At 36.9% G+C, this 21,090-nt stretch overlaps 1 protein-coding gene and 1 gene segment (V, D, J or C); both read left to right on the forward strand.

Annotated features, from left to right (window-relative positions):
- Positions 1 to 12,510, forward strand: part of LOC113011536 (immunoglobulin lambda-1 light chain) — a 47,953-nt gene extending 35,443 nt beyond the window's left edge. Inside the window, 6 exon segments of the mRNA XM_075410359.1 lie at positions 5,822 to 5,884; positions 11,295 to 11,645; positions 11,732 to 11,758; positions 11,951 to 12,022; positions 12,025 to 12,057; positions 12,176 to 12,510. Of these exon segments, the coding sequence (XP_075266474.1) occupies positions 5,822 to 5,884; positions 11,295 to 11,645; positions 11,732 to 11,758; positions 11,951 to 12,022; positions 12,025 to 12,057; positions 12,176 to 12,195 (566 nt within the window). The 3' untranslated portion in view covers positions 12,196 to 12,510.
- A 4,588-nt stretch (positions 12,511 to 17,098) lies between these two features.
- On the forward strand, positions 17,099 to 17,610 carry LOC113012689 (T cell receptor beta variable 29-1-like). The segment is given in 2 exon segments: positions 17,099 to 17,156; positions 17,270 to 17,610. Coding segments are annotated over 2 exon segments (399 nt in total).
- Positions 17,611 to 21,090: the final 3,480 nt, after the last annotated feature.

A 21,090-nucleotide genomic window follows, 5' to 3' on the forward strand; every position in this document is an offset into this window, starting at 1 on the left:
CGTTTCGCTTCTGTTATTACCATGGTACACTGACAAAAACATATACTTTTATTCACAGGATAAAACAGTTGTTTTGTATCACTAATTGCCCAGTACGATTACAGCATACAATATTATTGTCACTGCTACATTTCTGTAATGCTACCAGAAATTATTTCCACTACTAATTAATTGAGCTCAAAGGTCCTATTAATAAACGGTTAACGAATGTGTATTTATGACGACGATTTGTGAGACTGGTAAATTTACCTTTGTTCGTACGATGGTCTTTCGTTCTACACAGTGCATTTCAAGGTCCTGCACCCATCCGTCGGTAAACTGTACCTGGGCTTCTTGCAGTGACCTGAAGTTACTAAACTTCATGAGTGTATGCACTCACTCCAAGAACCGTATAATTATAAATATGAGCGTGGTGAAAGTTGGGCAGCACGCTGACGTCTTTTGTCCCTCTGTGTGCTCGTAAGGGTCTGACCCTTTCACTCCTTTGATTTTTTCCTCGTATCTTTTCTTTGTCTTTTCGTCGAGTCTGTCTTTGTACGGACCGTCATTCTTCCATTCTTCTCCTTTTGTTTTGTACATTCCTTTGTTGTGCGGCAAAGAAAAAACAAGAAGGTATTGGAACCGGAGAATGAACGTTTTGCGGTGCTGCAAATGCTTGCATTTGATGCGGTACTTGGATTGTTTTGCCACGAGTTCCCGGCATGCAATGTGCGAAAATCACGTGATTGCTAAACAAGGGGGAGGGTGCATCCGGCCTCCTCGGCTGTAATTGGTCCAGCCCAGAGTCGATCATGACCAATTGGCCAATCCAACACCTTTCATTATATATACCCTAAAAAAAAAACTAAAAAAAAACAACCCATCGGCCCATAAAAACAAAAAATCGCCAGCGGCCCACCGGGCAAATGCCCGGTATGCCCAATGGCCAGTCCAGCTATGTCCCTTCCTTGAAGAGCCAGTAGATGTTGAAGCCCAAATTCTCCGCAGAGCTCTCCGCCGGGAGAGAGTGATTAGAGCGCGTTCGGACATTTTATCATTTCCTGATGATTTCCTGTGTGAACGTTACCGTTTTTCAGCACAATCTATAATTTATTTGAATAACATCCTCAGGCCTAATATTGCTCATGTGACACATCGCGGACATTCTCTCAGTTCTGTACATATTATTTGTATTGCACTTCGTTTTTTTGCAAACGGGAGCTTTCTGTATAATATTGGTGACGCTGAGCACGTTTCCAAGGCTACCGTCTGTCGGGCAGTCAGGAATGTTACAGTTGCACTGAAACGTCTCCTGTACCCGTTTGTGGTGTTCCCCGGTCATAGACCCACAAGATTCATCAAAGAGGGATTCCACAAAATTGCAGGTATCAGGATGACCAAAACTCAATTCATGATGTGGTGATACTTGAACTACTACTTAAATTTTACATTTATTTTCACAGTTCCCAGGCGTGATTGGCTGTATAGATGGCACTCACATTCCAATCATTGCTCCTTCAGTAAATGAAGGAGACTATGTGAACAGGAAGTCTTTCCACAGCATTAATGTACAGGTACATAGTTCCCTGTAGCATTTCAAACTAACAAATTATTTCATTATAGTAATGGATGCTAATTTGTGTTCTCTGCACTGTGAAGATCATATGTGATGCTGCCAACATTATCACAAATGTGGAAGCCAACTACTCAGCCTCTGTGAGTGGTGGTGGTGGAGGACCCCCACCTGTTTTTCGGGCCTCCGCTTTTTTTTCTAGTGGCTATAATGGGTCACATTTGAGCATACAGATTAAGCAAATATGTACTTGTAATGTGCTCAGATAATTGCAATAAGTGCTCACAGAAAGAAAATTAATGTAGCCTCTAACTGCAATTGATTTACATAGGACAAACAGACCAAGCACTATGGCTCGTAATACAATTACACCTTACCTGTTTGGACTATATTTTTATATTTCATTTTTACTTGCTGCCAGGAACGTTTGGGGCCTGTTGGGTTGCACCTGCGCTCACATCACGTCACAAAATAAAATGTATAAAATAAAATAAAATAGAATAGAATAACGTGTTAAATGGGTGGAAATCCCTAGATCAATGTTTAAATTACCTCTCACGCATTGACTCTGTCGGCTATGTTCTGCCATGCATGCTCCCTTTCTTTTGCACATGCTGCATAAATTACTACACAAATCTCCAAAGACTGTGTCCAGTTTCTTCTTTAAAGTTGGAAAAATAAAATTTGAAATGTACATCAAAAATTTGAGAAGCACTGATTAAATTTCTGAATCGATCATGCTTTTTTATGTTATAAAAAAGAAAATCAATTCTAATTGTGTTGGAGCATTATCAACCATAAGCCCTACCATAACAAGAACCCTGCTCTGCAGTTGCTATTCAGTGTCCACTAGGAGACTGCTGAACTGCAGAGAAAGCTGTAAGAACCTATGAAATGTGAAAGTGAGTGAAGGCTTTGTGGTAAAATAAGAGGAGGATGATCTGAACTCATTTTAGAAGCTTTGATTGCAGAACACAGTGAATGACACATGCAGCTCTTCAGCCCAACAGCAGACTAAATGGTTCTAACTGTAATGGTTCTTACATTTTCCCCCTAAGTGTATAATAATGATCATGATGTACGCTTTTTTGGTTGCAGTACTAATCTTCTCCAGTAAGTACTTTAAATTTAGAGATAAATATTTTTCTGTGCTGAAGAATTTGCATGCTCACTTGTTGCCTTTCATCTTGTTTTCCAGATTTCTCCTTCAGTGTAAGAATCAAACAGGATCCATTTATAAACAGTCACATTGGAGATCAGTCTGCAACTTTGTCCTGTAGTCAAGATGAGGATAATTCCTACATGTTTTGGTACAGACAAAGCAAGAGTGGGAAAATAGAGCTAATAACCTATTCTCTTGGTGAAAAAGTGTGGGACACTGAAGCTCCTTTCAACAAATCCAAGTACAGTATGTCCCGGCCTTCCCTCCTAAGGTCCTCTCTGCAGATACACTCAGTTGCGGCTGGAGACTCAGCTGTTTATTACTGTGTCTCTAGAAGAGCACAATGGCTCAGAAAGCCTCTGCAGCTAAACAACAACCCGAAGAGAAAAGAAGGAAGATCTGAGAGTGGATTAAAGTGTCAAACTCTGACCCAGAATTTTGTTTTAGAGGCGAAAAAGATATACAACTTTGTCTTCAACTGTTAAAACACTTCAAACTTTGAAATATATCTTGAAAAGAAAAACATTCATGAATTCAGATACTTCTCAAAGGGTACAAAAACTACCTCTCCACGCTTTGTTTCTGCAAACCTCATAAAGCTGATCTTTTCAGATAAGAGAACAGGTGCATTAGCAGTGTGAGGCTTATACAATATTACCCTTTTCAGCATCATCTGAGTCACTCTGTGCTCAAACCAGCACCTTATTAAATATTTTGGCTCTGTGTACAGCCTGGCATGATAAAACTATATCAACTTTACACTGACCTCTACAGGGTTAATCATGCATTACACTTAGAGGATTACATTTAAATGACACAGGTACTATCAAGCTGAATGGTAGAATATCATGAAGAGTAAATCTTGTGTATCATATTAGTCCTGTAGCACAGATGATTTTATTATGTAGGAATTCATAATGGCAAAGCAACGAAGAAATAGAAATTAGAAAAGAAAAAGGATTCACACACATTAATGAGTTATAGAAATATATATACTTCTTTATAAACATTATAATGACTGATAGGCGAGGTGAAAAAAACCTGGCCTTCTCTTTTTACAGTGGAGAGAAACTTTGTCTCTTGGGGTTTGTTTTGGTTGTTTTGTTTAGTTGGCATGTAGCTACACGTTGTTTGAGACAGCCACCTGACACTCCGGGACAGCAGTGGTCTCTCCCATCAGAATAATGCATCACACCATAAAAACTGCACAGGAATGACTTGATCAATAATAAAGAGCTCCAAGGACTTTCCAACCCACAACCAACAGGATCCAAAAGATCCAAGGGATCCTTGTATATGACAGATTTTTGTTGCCACTTGGGGGCAGAAGTACAAGCTGTTGTTATGGTATTGTTGTTGACTAATGTAGACTACCTACACACCCAGCGTACACAGAGCACCAGTAGCATTCATATGGAGTTTTCCTCACGCACATAATTGATTTCTTTTAGCTAAGAAGGAAATATTTGGTCCATTATCTTTAATGTTCAGCAGCAAAAGGAGAACACTGTCCTCTCTGTAGTGCTTTACAACTAGTGTTGATTTTTAGATCCTGAAAAAGAAATTCAAAAAATGAGACTGGGGATATGCTTAAAATTGCAGCCATATCCACCAGAAGAATGAGCTAAAAAAAAAAAAAAAAAAAAAATCAATAATACTTTTTAAAGAAGCCATTTACTTATTCTTTAAGGAGACATTAAAAAGCTATAATGCTTCTTTAAGCCCTTAAAGTTTAGTGATTTATATTTGATACGTTCAGTTTTTGAGAATTGAGTTTCTGAGACTTTAGTGTGAATATTTTACTCCCCAAAAAACCTAAATAAATTCCACAATACATTTTAAGCATTAAAAAACAACAACAAAAAACAAGATGCAGCAAATACAAATTAAAAGTCATATGTGGAAATTCAAATTTTAACAAATTCAAACAAATTTGTCAAGTGGTCAAATGCTCCATTTGAAAAGTAGAGAATTTTCTGTTAATTATTTTATGGTTTAGGCTTTAAAGAGTCTGAGAACTATCTGTGGATCACACAGAAAATGAAAACCTTCCAATAACAATACACCAGGTCATCCGAACCACTGAGAAAATACTAAATGTAGAGTTTTGACCTTGGTTTGTATTATAAAGAGCAATTGTGCTCTGTATTCATTTGAAAGTTAAACATTTGGAAATTGAGGGCTGAGAAATGTAAAGAATGTCTTGTTGTATCTCTCAGTGAATTTTGCTTACTGATAACTGATTGGATAAAGCGCTGTGACCACCAGAGATGTCACCTCCTCTGAGCAACTACAAACACAAATAAAAAAGTCTCTTTGTGTTTTTTCTGCCCTCCCTTCCTGCTTCTTTTCTTAGCTGTCACAGAAATAGCAGCAGTCAGGTTGGAGCGCGTTCAGCCGTCAGTCAGCCCGACCTGCACAGCTGCGCTCACAGGCAGACAGAGATGGAGGCTGAGATAGGGAGAAGCGGGGTGGGGGAAGGAGAGAGGAGAGAACGAAAAAGACGCAAGGTTTTTGTGTGATGCTTTTTCACCGTGGGGACAGGGGGCCACGGTGATACAATCCCATAGAGCCGTCGTACAAAAACCTCCTCCCATTAAAATGCATTGTGAAGACTGCTACATGCAACTTAAAACGTTGTTAGAGCGGAAAAATCACTAATCTGAAGGTGTCGGGGATGGAGGAACACTTTGGTAGTGAAAAGTTGTTTAAATGTAGAAATTTTAATGGAAAAACTTTTTTTTCTAACTTGTTGTTCATAGGAGCAACATTAGGATGTCTGTGCTGTCATCTTGCCACACTAACCAAATTTGGACAATGTGAAGCTCACCCTCGATGTTTTAAGCCTTTAAAGACCATCTGAATTATTAGAATACATGTAAACTGGATGTTTCTGGAAAGATTTGAAAGTTTTTTGCAGAGGGCGACATCAGCGTGACTCTGGAACTGAAGCTTACTTTGGAAAAGGAACAAAACTCACTGTTTTAGGTAAGTTGGATATCTCAAAGCTTCGGTTCAGTCGATTATAATTAAAAGGGTGTAAATGTCAGCATAAGAGTGAAGGAAAAATTTGTTGTTAAAAACAGCAGAAATATTAAGCTGAACAGAGAACACTGTGAACTACAATGATCCTGCTTACTTTGGCCAAGGAACCAAGCTGACAGTTTTAGGTAAAAATTTACTTCCATTTTTTGATAAATATGACTTTGGCTACAGCCTCAGTGTTAACATAAATGTTCATTAATACTAACTAAAGGTTATTCTGGTGTAAAAAGAGTTTCATGCTGAGTATTTTGCACTGTGACCAACACACAACCTGCTTACTTTGGCAAAGGAACCAAGCTGACAGTTTTAGGTAAATATTTCATTTTACTACAGTTTTTGATAAATATGACTAAACAGAGGTATCCATGAAGACTGTCCTTAGAGAAGATTCGGATACAAAAACAGTTTCATGCTGAGTATTTTGCACTGTGACCTACACTGAACCTGCTTACTTTGGCCAAGGAACCAAACTGACAGTTTTAGGTAAATATTTCACTTCAGTACTGTGTTTTCTTATATGTCACTTTAATTAGAACCTTAGTATAGAGAAAACTTCTAGTAAATAGGATTTTCAAAGATTAGTCAGATCTAAAAAGTTTCATGCTGAGTATTTTGCACTGTGACCACTTCTGATCCTGCTTACTTTGGCAAAGGAACCAAACTGACAGTTTTAGGTAAATATTCCACTTTACTGGTGTGTTTTGTGAACTGTAAATTTGTTTAGAGCCATAACATTGACAAGGGTATTAGTAAAGAATATTGTCAAACATCATTCTGATACAAAAACAGTTTCATGCTGAGTATTTTGCACTGTGACCAACAACCAACCTGCTTACTTTGGCAAAGGAACCAAGCTGACAGTTTTAGGTAAATATTCCACTTTATTTCTGTGTTCTGATAAATGTACCTTTATTCAGAAGCTTAGTACTGACAGGATTATTAGTAAAGACAATCCTCAGAGATAATTCTGGTGCAAAAACAGTTTCTTGCTGAGTGTTTTTGCACTGTGTCAGGGCAGCGAAGCTTACTTTGGAAAAGGAACAAAACTGACTGTACTAGGTAAATATTTCACTTTATTTACGTGTTCTGAAAAACGTACCTTTCATCAGAGGCTTAGTATTGACAGGATTATTAGTAAACACAATCCTCAGGCGTAAAAAGAGTTTCTTGCTGAGTGTTTTTGCACTGTGTCAGGGCAGCGAAGCTTACTTTGGAAAAGGAACAAAACTGACTGTATTAGGTAAATATTTCACTTCACTGCTCTGTTCCAAAAATGTACCTTTCATTAGAGGCTTAGTATTGACAGGATTATAAGTAAACACAACCCTCAGGCGTGAAAAGAGTTTCATGCTGAGTATTTTTGCACTGTGACAATGCTAACGAAGCTTACTTTGGCCAAGGAACCAAACTGACAGTTTTAGGTAAATATTTCACTTTATTTCTGTGTTTTGATAAATGCAATTTTGATTAGAGCCTTAGTGTTGTCAGAAGTATTATCAAAGACGTTTGTCAAAGGTTATTCTGGAACAAAAAGGGTTTCATGCTGAGTATTTTGCACTGTGAACACTGGCAATCCTGCTTACTTTGGCCAAGGAACCAAACTGACAGTTTTAGGTAAATATTTCACTTTTTCTATTGTGTTGGATGAAAATCGATTTGTTCAAAGGATTAGTAAAAGTGCTGGCAGAAGTATGAGCAAAGATTATTCCCAAAGAGAAGTGTGGTAGAGAAAGAGTTTCATGCTGAGTATTTTGCACTGTGACAAACACCGAAGCTTACTTTGGAAAAGGAACCAAACTGACTGTATTAGGTAAGTAAAGCATGGAAATAATCAAATAAATGCATGAAGATGTTCAAGGGTGAAGCTGCAAAAAGAAATGTAAGGAGCTCAGATGTTTAGAGTGCTTTTTGACATTAAGCCTGAGCGCTGTGTTGATAGAGAAGCTTATTTCGGTCAGGGAACAAAACTGACTGTTATTGGTAAGTAAAACTTTTCTCTCACATCAATTCAACACAGAAATAATTAAAACATGTTAAAGGGCAGCTGTTGCTTCAGATTTCTTTTCTTAATAGTAGCTTAAATGCTTAAAGAAGCAAAGTGAAAGAAGCATCGTGATGTTTTGAGCACAGATTAAGTTCACTGTGCCACTGGTAGTTATGAAGCTTTCTTCGGTGGAGGAACAAAATTAACTGTTTTAGGTAAGAAAGAAAAATTATACATAAAATTTGTAATAAGATTTGGGCCAGAGGAATAACTAATATAAAAAACTTTCTTACATGAGCAGCTTGGTAACAAACTTACTGTACTTGGACTCGTTATAGTCTGAGCTCAGTGCTTTTTGTTCAGAAGCTTAAACACTGTGCCAATTATGAAGCTTATTTCAGCCAGGGAACAAAACTGACTGTTCTTGGTAAGTGAAAAATCTAAATGTCTTTTCATAAACATAGTTAAACTAGTTAAAGCTGACAAAAGTGTTTCAGTAAGGTGTTTGGCATTTAAACTGGTAAAAACAACAACAACAACAAAAACGCCACCAGTCAAGCACATTTAGAGTTTTTAATTTAAAAGAAAAAGTAAAAAGAAAAGTAAAAGGAAACTTTACTATTTTTTATGAAGAAACCAAAAAAATGAAGATGCAAAGTAGAAACAGCATGTTGGGCTGTTTTGAGCACTAATTAACTTCACTGTGACTCTGGTGCTGGTTCAGTGGCTTACTTTGGTGGAGGAACAAAATTAACTGTTTTAGGTAAGAAACAAAAACTATAACATGAGTATATGTATGTCTGCAGTAAGGTCTTGGATACATGAATCCAAATAAGATGTTAAAATTTCCCAACTGGAGTCATTATTGAACAATCTGTATTTGAGTTCTCTGTAGTCTCAGCTCAGGGCTTTTTGCTCTGAGGTTTAAATGCTGTGTCAGAACGAAGCTTATTTCGGGCAGGGAACAAAACTAACTGTTCTTGGTAAGTGACGAATCAAAATTTATTCTCATAAACATGTCAAAGTAAAAGCAGTTAAAGCTGAAAAAAGTGTTACAGTAAGGTGTTTGGCATTTAAACCTGTAAAAATATATGTAGACTTTTACTTTGAAGAAAAGTAAAAGGAAACTTCATTAGTTTTTATGAAGAAGATTAAATGAAATGAAGATACAAAGTAGAAACAGCATGTTGGGCTGTTTTGAGCACTAATTAACTTCACTGTGACACTGGTACTGGTGCAGAGGCTTACTTTGGTGGAGGAACAAAATTAACCATTTTAGGTAAGAAATAAAAACTATACATGAGTATATGTATGTCTGCAGTAAGGTCTTGGATACATGAATCCAAACATGTTATTTTAGTTATCCCTGGAGTGGAGTCTTTTTTGAACAAGCTTAATATGTTTGAGTTCTCCGTAGTCTCAGCTCAGGGCTTTTTGCTCTGAGGTTTAAATGCTGTGTCAGTATGAAGCTTATTTCGGGCAGGGAACAAAACTAACTGTTCTTGGTAAGTGACGAATCAAAATGTATTCTCATAAATGTTTCAAATTAAAACCAATTAAAGAATAAGTGTTGCCTGAATGTTGCCCGTTATATTACACTTATAAAAAACTTAAAAGAGCAGTGCAGCATATGTGGGATTTTTAAATTAAAGAAAAGTAACATTTAGTTCATTAAAAGTAAGCAAAGAATTAAGGAGCAAAGCAGAAGCAGCATGTGTTGAGCTGTTTTGAGCAGTGATCAGGTGCACTGTGACTCTGGTGCTTCAGAGGCTCACTTTGGTGGAGGAACAAAATTAACTGTTTTAGGTAAGAAAACATTTTAAAGGTCACTAAATAAAGTTGAGGACTGATTTTTTTAAGCTGCCTCTAAAACTTTAAAATCACACCAAAAACTCAGGTAGCTAAAGTCAAATTCTTTACATGTAAAAAATTGACAGTTGGAATAATTTCCATGTGGCACAGTTAAAGAGGGGCACTAGAAAGGGTTTTTGTCACAGTACAAAGTCTCTGTGCTCCTACAACGAGGCTTACTTTGGAGCTGGAACTAAACTCACTGTTTTAGGTAAGAAAACTTCCAACAAAAATCAGCTGGGCTTTACTCTCATGGTGTTTATGTGTTGGTTGAGTGACAACATTTAGTATATGTTTCATTTATTTATTTACCTTTATGTTATGGTAGTGAAAAAAGTGGGCAATCGTTAAAGTTTAAAAGTAATTTATGTAGAAGTTTTCTTGTGCCAGGAGAAAAAAGTGTTATCTGTGTTCTCCAGTTAAAGTACTGTGCCTATGAAACATTTGGCTCTGCGCCCAGAATATTGTTCTCACACTCAGTTCTTATCAGCTCTGTGAAATACTGTGAGTTCCCAGTCAGAAGCTTATTTTGGAGCTGGAACTAAACTCACTGTTTTAGGTAAGACTATAAAAGTTATTTGGAAGATACAAACCTAGTACATGAAATACATAACAAAAGGTTTTTGTTTTGAAAGCAAAGAAGACAAGTCTGGTACAGTATTTGTGTAAAATCTTTTAAGTGATAATTATTTAGTAGTATGATATAATCAAAAAGGGATAGATACTTAGTTAATTTATACATTTTATCTGAATTTGTGTGTTGCCACAAATTAAATCTATCTTTAAAAGCACAAAAAATAAGGTCTGCAGCTGTCAGTGCTGAAAGCTTGAGCAGTTTTTTATGCAACAGTTTATCAGTGTGAACAACTATGAACCTGCTTACTTTGGCAGTGGCACCAAACTCACAGTACTGGGTAAGAAAATGTTATTTACAAAAAAGAAATCATGTTTTTATTATCATGTAGTCTAAATCTGAAAAGTTATTGCTGAGTAAATAAATGCATTATTGTCTTGTTCAGTGATTGCTGTATTGAGTAAAGGAGTCTAAAATTTATATAACAAGATATAAAAAAAAGATAAAGATGGCAATTGAGATGCAACAGTTGTTTGAGCACAAGAGTTTGTTATACTTAATCAAATATCGTGCTCATAAGTTATCATAAAGTTGTAAAATTTGGCATTTGCACAAAAAAAATGTATAAGTGGCAACACTGTCTCATTTGGAAAATAATATTTTGTTAGTTGCACTAGATTAAATGAAATGAAAAGAAAGAAAAAAACCTTAAACTGTGGATGCAAATGCAATGTAAATGTTCATTGTGGTTGTTATAGTTGTGATAGTTGACTTTATATGTCCTGGCCTGATCGTGAACAAAATTTTAAAATGAATGATTGTAGTAGTCAGTTTTTAACACACCAGGCAGCAGTGTGCTCTGGCAATTATCCTGCTTATTTTGGAGAGGGCACCAAACTAACAGTTCTTGGTAAGATCACTGCAATAACAATAAATACCTGAACTCATCCTCTGCATTAATGAGTACTGAAAAGTTCTACTGTATTTTCAATGCATTAACATTTATGTCTGACTGTTGTAGAGAATTCCCAGGTACATAAATGTTGATTGATTTCTTTGTAGATCTAAAGGCAATTTTATGTCATATGTATATCATTTTGATTTTTCTTTGTCTTTGTTCTTGCAGAGCAAGATCCCATTAAACCAAAGGTAACAGTACTGGCACCCTCAGTCAATGAGTGCAAAAACAAGAAAGACAAGAAAAGGAAGAAGACCCTCGTCTGTGTGGCCACTGAGTTCTACCCTGACCATGTTAAAGTTTTCTGGCAAATCGATGGAAAGAACATCACTGATGGTGTGGCGACAGATGAAGCTGCAGAGCGCATTGAAACCCCCTCTGTATCCTATAGAATCACAAGCAGGTTGAGAGTTTCTGCTAAAGATTGGTTCACGAAGGGAAAAAACTTTTCCTGCATTGTCAGTTTCTACAATGGAACGGACACCACCAAACATTTAGGTGAAATATCTGGTATTGAAGGTAAGTTTAGGAGCACAAAATGATCCATAATTGATGACAAGGGAAATAAATGTATTCTTTTCTAATTAATTTTATTCCTCCATTAGATAAAGAAGATAGAGGCATGGGAAGAGGTAAATACATATTTTGTGGTTTTATTACAGTTCAAATCATCATCACAGGCACAAAACTGGAAGCAGTGTATGTAAGAAACTGTAAAAACTTGAATTTGCTGCTAAAGTCTAAACAAAATCTCAACTGAAAACTGCCTCCACATAGTACACTGAACATTTCCTCTTTTTCTTCATTTTCTCATTTTTTAACAGAGAAATATTTGATGATCACAAATAAAGCCAAACTCTCCTACGCCGTTTTTATCTTCAAGAGCTGCCTCTATGGAGCCTTTGTTGGATTTTTGGTGTGGAGGCTGCAGGTTTGTTGAACATGAACTCCAATTACATTGTCCTTAAAAAAATAAAAACAACAAAAATAAAAGCAAATACAACTGTTTGCTTGGCATTAACACAGATTGTCCTTTATGTGTGTTACAGAGTTCACCAGGAAAACGTAAAAAATAAGAGCTGAGCTGTGGACTGACCAAAGATTTGGGACTTGGATCATTTATGTTTTTTGTAAATAAAAATTATAAAAGATGCTGATTTTATTGCCACAACTTTGTGTGCTGCAGCCCATTTGTATAGAGGAAAAGATGCATGCAGGTCTATGCAAAAGTTAAATCTTCATATAGTATTAAAGCTAATGCATGAAAGTAAGTTTGGCTAATTTTAGTTTTGTTTTATTGTGTTTATGAAACACTGGCTGTATTCTTGCTGAACAATTTCCACTTAATGCTTCATTTTCATATCAATAAACATTTATGAGAGGATCTTTTCAGTCATTTCTTTCCTTTTGACTTTGCCTTTCCCCCCTCTCTGCACCCACATCTCACCTCACACAGAACAAGATTTTTTCCAGAGATAAAATGCATTCTTTCCTGTTTTCAGAGAAGTCAGTTCCTTTTCTTCCTACATAATACTGAAGCATCTCAACTCAGAAAAGCTTCAGAAGTTGGTTCATTTTTGGTCATAAACATAGAAACTGAAAGGTGATGTACATTTTCTGAGAAACGTTGCTATTTTAAATACATAATGACCTTTTTAAAGTAGGCTGTTTTCACTTTGCACATATAAGTCAGTTGTATTACATTTTACATTCTCTTTATGTAAAAAGCTGTCAGTAGGAAACTATAAGAATGTGAGTGTACACGTAACAACAGTCATCTGTGTACTAAAGAAGGTCAAAACAAAAAAGTCAAACCAGGGCATGAAACCCTGCAGAGGAGAGTGCAACAGCAGAGGAGAGGATGTGGTCACAGAGCAGCCTGCAGCTCGCTCTCTGTGCTGAGAAACGACGGAGGTGCAACCTTCCACTTTACCACAACCTCCGGCTCACAGTGTGCACCTGCAGCTTTGCATCAACTCCCCGCTCTGCACATCAATGAGCAAACAGATGGAAAAACTTCCATTTCTGTGTTAACCAAAGCAATAAAATTACAACACCTACAACAGCTCTTAACTCTGATGTGGAACAGATATTTCTATTTGAATCTTTTTAGTTGGAGCAGATAAGAAATGTAAAGTTAATTGTGCTGCTGTCAAATGGCAACTATTTTTTGAATGCATGCTTAAGCAATGAAAAAAAAAAACCCCACTGAGGGTGTTTGAGTGAAGGCAGTTACACAATAGCTTTTGTCTAAACCGTTCACTACATCTTGTTTTTCTTGTCAGTGCCCCGGTAAGATGAAGAATGTGTTCTACTTTCCTCATTTGCTTCCTTTAAAAACATGTTTGCGGTTGCTCCTGTCAGATAAACAGAAAATAACATCTGTGAGGCAGCAACGGAAATATGGAGCTATAAACACGTGCAAGATAATTATAGCTCCTTTGGGAAACCTTGATCTTTATAGGTGGAAATTTTCCATATCTTTCATAATTTAAATGTAAATATTTATGATTTTAGAATAACAGAGCAAAGATAATGCATTCCAAAAACTATACAATAACTTAATAATCAACTGTATTTGAAGATTCAATTAAAAGAGAGAACTATGCAATCTAAACTATAGTTATTTTGGTCATTTTTATAATGGCTGTAGAGAGCTCAAACGGAAACATCCTGTAACAAAAGTATTCAAACTGCAGAGTCTCAACTCTGACAAGGTATTTTTGTTTTTGTGTGTTTTGTTTGTGTACAAATATTTTTCAGGTTACAAAGAAATGACAATAAGAAAGTTTCCTAGAACACTATGGATATGCATTATTATTGTTTTTTCTATCACATTTACCAAGAGAGGTAACTCATAGGATAATGTTTGTTACATAAAACTAAAGGTGAAATAAAAATAATAAAAAACAGATGCTAACTCACTTCAGCAAACACAGAAACAAAATGCTGCATCCTCATGTTCAGTTTCAAGCAGGGACTCTGCAAAACTCTTGAGGCACCCTTCTTTATATTTTCCTAAGAAAATGGGAAATAGGTGCAGACATTTATTGAAACATGCAAACATAGAGCAGAGCCAGGCTTAGGGAGGGAAAGCCTAGAAAAGTGCTCTGGGGACAATATGGAACTAGGACCCCTTTAAGATATGACAGGCTTGATTTTTCATAACCTTATATGTGAAGAAAAGAATTTCAAATTAAATTCAGAATTTAACACTGAGCCAATGAAGAGAAGCTAATATGGGAGTAAAATTATCTTTCTCATCCCTCATTGCAGCAAGAGCACTAAAAATACGAAGCAAAAATTATTCTAAAAAGTGTGGCAGCGTGTTTGGGATTGTTGGGTTGTTGATGCTGAAAAATGAATCTGTTTCCAATAGTATGTGCTCCAAATGGTGATGAAAAGCAGACTAAAATCTGACAGTAGTTTTCTATGTTCTTCGTTCTTTCAATTTTGACAAGATCTCCAGCACACAGTTTCAATGAGAAATCATATAGAGAGATAAGATAGATTTTCCACACTGGGGAAATTCTATGCTTTTGAACAGTCTGATAGTAATAAATGTATAAAGATACAATCTAAAATTGTTTCATTCATCCCTTGAGTTAGGTACATTTTTGTGCATAAATGACTCAGGTGTTTAGTGGTGTTAAGTAGAAACAAAAACAAAAACATCTTGAAAGAGGCCCAATCATGTTTCTCCCACTGAGAACGCTACGTCCAGATGAACAGAATCAGTCTTTTTGGGAAAACCAAAATAATTCCTCTGAACCAGGACAAAGACAGGTACAAGGACTAGACTGAAAATAAGTAATGAGAGAAAGCAGCCAAAGTTGAGCCAATGTTCAACAAACTAGAAAAGAACTGGGAACTATTGTTCAAGACAACAAAAATGCAAACGGAGGGGTGGTCTTAGACTTCTGCACATCACTGTAAACGAAATCTTAGTTATGCTGCATGACCCCTTGTTGTACAAACTCATGTTTTGTATTCAGAGATGCAAAAATAGTGACGAAGACATCATCGATTCAATTCAGTTAATCTATCATACATTAGAAGCAGCACATTTATTTTGTGTGTGTACTGAAGTTGTATTACAGTATTTATTACAGTATTATTGCAACAGTTACATCTGTTACACTTCATCCAAAAAAAAAAAAAACCACAAAAAACTATTAGAAATTATATCAGGCAAAGGGAATGCTGATTCTTCATTATATGTATACTTCTTAAAAGAAACAAAGAGGCACAACAGATGTGTAGATTCTATGAAAAGTGAACAGAATTTCCACAATATTATTTCTTCTTCCTCTCCAGCTAACTCTTCAGATCCATTTATTGGCACCGTTTGATGGCATCCTGACAGTTATACTCACCTTGTCTGAGCTTCTGCTCAGTGAAGTCTGTACATGTGTACAGTCTGCAGGATTCAGCTCAACAGATCTCAGGGTGACCTCTGCTGGATAAACCTGCGCGACAGCAGTCAAAGCATAAAGTCTCTGACAGTGATTTCAAGGAGAGTAAAGTAAGAGTAGAGTTCTGCTCATGTAAACTGTTGTCATGACTTAATTTAAATGTCCAAACTGGCCTTTGAAGCAGTTTGTTGTTGAATTCAGAGCATGTATGAAAATCAACTATTGCAAGTTTTACAATCATGAAATACTCACAAACTCCTGCAGACATCTTCAAAAAAATTCTAAGATACTTCCCAAACTAACTGTACTTGAAGGAGCTGCAGAAGACACCTTTTAAGGAAATAACAAAAGGGCTACTTATACTCTTGCTTGCAATTTCTCCAGTATGCCTATTACCTACTAATAAAATTAGCTGTTCTTCTATAAGCCATAGTGTCTGTTCTCACCCACTTTCACAGAAGTGTCAGCGTTTTCTCATCTTATGTTTTAAACAGTCTTCATTTTTCTTGTTTAATGTATATTGGACTAGATGTAAGATAATAAAAAATTATTAGGGAAGCTGCGGAATCTGATGGTTCAAGCTTTTACAATGGCATTTGAGCCATATGTGAAATATATAGAAGCCTGTTAATGTGCATTCATTGTATTTATTTATTCAATTAGAACAATTTATATGTATAAAAACTTCACAGACTTCAATATTTCCTTCTTGTTTCCACATAGTTAGTCTACTGTTACTACATTATTACTAAATTGTGATAGTAAGTGTTATTCTTTACATCTTTAAGCACTAATGTGTGTCTGTGATTTTGAAAAGAAAAAAAAAGGATAACCAAACATCGTATCGCATGATGAGATCAAATATACTGGGATGTACTGAAGGGGGATCCACAATACCACCACACCAACATAGTTACTGACAATTCACAGTGCAGGGACACACTCACCAGCAGGTCTTTATTTAATCTGTGTGAAGCTGTGACAATATGGAATTCTGCACTGTTATACACACGCAGGTTGTGTTGATGGGAATGATGACAGACAGACCCCCATACTGTCGAAATAGAGACACAGCAGAGAGCTGAACAAAAACTTCTGCAAGTTGCAAATTAAACAGATTACTGTTAAAGAGATTAGAGTATTTTTGCTTTTAAATTACATTCTTTTTGGTTTGTGTACTGTATTCTTTGATATATTCCTAACATAGTCTGAATATTAAAATGAAACATAACAACTACAATTAACTTGTTGCATCTCTCAGAGATGAGTGACAACCACCTGCACCAACCACATTCAAAGACTTACTGATTACACTGTTTTAATTTATATTGATAAAAAATATATTAATTATTGGCAAAATTACGTTAATCAAAAATCAGTTTCAGCTCATACTATACTCATATTTATATACATCAACAAACCCAGCCTACAGAAAGAAAGCATGTTTTGCATCAGCCCACATGATCAATGTTGCACACTGCAGTGACACACCTACCTGTAACTCTTCATATCAGTGTAACTACACTGACAGAATAAAGACACTCTTAGTTTTAGAACATGGCTATCACCAGACACAGTCTGCTCAGCTTGTTGGTATCTGTGCTCTGGATAAAAGGTATACTAGTGTAAGACTATCATGCATATTCTAGAAATCTAACATTCTGGGAAACTGTCTTCTGCAAGAGTTAAAATTGTTTACTTCTTTAACTTTCACTCCCCTACACACAGGTGGTGCTGATGGAAGTGATGTCCAGCAGACACTCAGTCTGTGGGACAGGGAGGGTAAAAGTGCAACAATGCAGTGTAATCACACGAAGGGTAGTGACTATCTCTGGATGTACTGGTTCAGACAGCTACCTGGAGAAACCATGACACTAATTGTGTTTGCAACAACGGGCAAAAAAGATAATGAGCATGACTATGGAGATTTTGGCACAGAGAAATTTTCAGCCAGCAAGACTGTTGCTGAGACTGGGACATTCACAGTGAACAAACTGGAGCCAAAAGACCAAGGATGGTATTTCTGTGCTGTGAGTAAACACAATGATACAAACAGAGCAGAGAGCTGAACAAAAACCTCTGGGCAAAGTTCCCATTACCTGCTCTGCTGTAGGGAAACCTCAAGTACAACCACACACAGTCTCACTATAATCTGATGCACTCAAATATGTCTGCAGTAACGTCAAACCTCCGTCACTCACACCAGTAGATTGTGGTCTTCGATTTTATTTAGCTAAGAGCACAATAATGATCCTAGATTGCCTAAACTATTGAAAATAATTCATATAATCATAATCAAAGGTACTGAAAAGAATTAAAGTTAATATACTGGGATGTCCTGAAGGGGGACCCACTGTACCACTATGCTATCAACATCACTGACAATTCACAGCGCAGAGACACTCCCATCAGCAGCTCTTCATTTAATCTGTGTGAGACTGTGGCTCAGTTTCTGAGCAACAAAAGATGGATGTCATCATCAATAAACAAGTTCTCTTCACATTGGCAGTCTTCTTGCTGTGGGAATTGGGTAAGTTGCAACAAAATCAACATTCAAACTTATATAGAGTTGCATTTGTCATGCTGCAGTAAATATACTTTAATCATATTTTGATATGATGCTGAAGGATGTGAGCAATCAAAGTTCAATATGGCATTCTGTACTGTTATACATACATAGGTCACGTTGATGGGAGTGATGTTACCCAGACCCCCATACTGTGGAAATATCAGGGTGACAGTGCAACAATGAGCTGCAACCATACAAAGGGTGATCTCTATTTCCAGATGTACTGGTACAGACAGCTGCCTGGAGAGACAATGAAACTAATTGTGTTCACAACAAGAGGGAAAAAAGATGATGATCAAGACTTTGGAGAGTTCAGTAAAGAAAAATTCTCAGTCACCAAGCCAACTGCTGATAAAGGGACATTCACAGTGAAGAACCTGCAGCCAAATGACAAAGGATTGTATTTCTGTGCTGTGAGCCAACACAGTGATACAGACACAGCAGAGAGCTGAACAAAAACCTCAGTGCAATGTTCACAGCTGTTACATAAACGGTAGGGGGACCTCAGACACCACAAACATTCCCAGATATAAATGGTTTTCCCCATACATGTTTCTGGCACAGTTACTAACAAAATCACAGAACAAGATTAAATAGTGCAAAGAGAATTGCAGCAGAAGTGATCAATTAGATGAAAATATTGCTTCACACTGTTAAATATGCAGTCACACATAAGGTAGTATTGTTACAGTGAAGCACCTGGTGTTACAAGATAAAAATATTCAAACACATTCCCACCTGTGACTCATCTCTGCTGTCATACCACACCTCCAACACAGAAAAAGACTGAGTCTGGTCTCACAGTGTTATCAGAACACAATGATGTTCACAGCTGCTCTCATCAAACTCTCTGCAGCTTTGCTCTGGTTTGGAGGTATGTTTCATCGTGATGCTGAAGACTAGATAACCTGTGTCTTCAGCTTTAATTTAATGCTAAAATTTCGTGGTGTTCATGAGGCACTGTATCATAATTTGATTTTTCACACCTACAGGTCTAACTGATGGGAGTGATGTCTCTCAGACTCCTCTGCTATGGAAGTCAGAGGGTCAGTCTGCCACAATGACCTGCAATCACACTAAGAATTTTGATTACTCTCAGATGTATTGGTATCAACAGCTGCCAGGACAGAAAATAAAGCAAATTGTTTTCACAGCTCCAAAAATTCAGCATACTTATGAAAGTGGCTTCAGTGAGGAAAAGTTTCCAGCAACAAAGATCAGTTATGAGACTGGATCTCTGACAGTGGAGAAGCTGGTGCCTGGAGACAGTGGAGTGTATTTCTGTGCTGTGAGTAAACACAGTGATGCAGGTGGATTAAAGAGCTGCACAAATACCCAGACTATGGTTTCACAATGAACTGAAGACATCAGTGTGTTTAATTATCTGTAGGGGGCACTCAATGCTCATTGTTCAGATTTACAGTCATACTAAGCAATATCTGCAGTAACTATGGGTATGCAATCATAAAACTCCTCTGCAATCCGGAAGCATAATTTTCTTGTACTGCTACAGTCAGAATGAACAGAAAAATAAGCATAAATACACAAACAAATCACAACATTAATTTTGGACAAAGAGGAAAGTATACTTACCTTCAGTGTTAATTGTACGATATTTACGCTCACACACCCCTCACGATATATAAACAAACTTTTAGAAATTGCCTTCCAACAACACACGTGAAATAAAAAACAACACAGGAAACAATGAAAATGAAGACTGAGTTTGGTCTCACTTTCTCCTGATTTACCTGAAAAAAATGTCATTAAATTGGATAGCTGTTTGTTTAAAGAAGGATTGTGCTTATCATATTGTTGTTCAAGATCAGAACTGACCACATGTGTTGTATCAGGTCAGTTAAAGCCTGATTCCCCAGAATTTTAAAGAGACGCTTGCTTCAGTTGAGCAACTCTCACGTCACCAAACCCAACCAACCGACTTCACAGAATGTCACACACTGTGACAGTGACACACCTACCTGCAACTCTTTATAGCTGTGTAACTACACTGGTAGATGAATGTGACTCTCAGTTTTAGAACATGACTATTATTGGACACAGTCTGCTCAGCTTTTTGGTATTTGTGCTCTGGATAAAAGGTAAAATTCAATATTATTCTAAAAATCAGAAATGAACAAACTTTATGAAGCTGTCAACTGCATGAGTTTAAATGTCCACCTATGTAACTAGTACTGTTATACACACAGGTCTGACTGATGGAAGTGATGTTGAACAGACACCCTTACTGTGGGAAAGGGAAGGTCAAAGTGCAACAATGTGGTGTAATCATACAAAGGATGCTAATTATCGTTATATGTACTGGTTCAGACAGCTGCCTGGAGAAACCATGACACTAATTGTGTTTGCAACAACGGGCAAAAAAGATGATGAGCACGACTATGGGAATTTCAAAAAAGATAAATTTTCTGCCAATATGCCTGTTCCTGAGAGTGGGACGTTCACAGTAAAGAACCTGAAGCCAGAAGACAAAGGATGGTATTTCTGTGCTGTGAGCCAACACAGTGATACAGACACAGCAGAGAGCTGAACAAAAACCTCAGTGCAGTGTTCACAACTGTTACATAAACGGTAGGGGGACCTCAGACACCACAAACATTCCCAGATATAAATGGTTTCCCTCAGACAAATTTCTGGCACAGTTACTAACAAAATCACAGAACAAGATTAAATAGTGCAAAGAGAATTGCAGCAGAAGTGATCAATTAGATGAAAATATTGCTTCACACTGTTAAATATGCAGTCACACATAAGGTTGTATTATTACAGTGAAGCACCTGGTGTTACAAGATAAAAATATTCAAACACATTCCCACCTGTGACTCATCTCTGCTGTCATACCACACCTCCCAACACAGAAAAAGACTGAGTCTGGTCTCACAGTGTTATCAGAACACAATGATGTTCACAGCTGCTCTCATCAAACTCTCTGCAGCTTTGCTCTGGTTTGGAGGTATGTTTC

This window comes from Astatotilapia calliptera, chromosome 19, assembly GCF_900246225.1.
Source record: "Astatotilapia calliptera chromosome 19, fAstCal1.2, whole genome shotgun sequence".
Taxonomy (NCBI): domain Eukaryota; kingdom Metazoa; phylum Chordata; class Actinopteri; order Cichliformes; family Cichlidae; genus Astatotilapia; species Astatotilapia calliptera.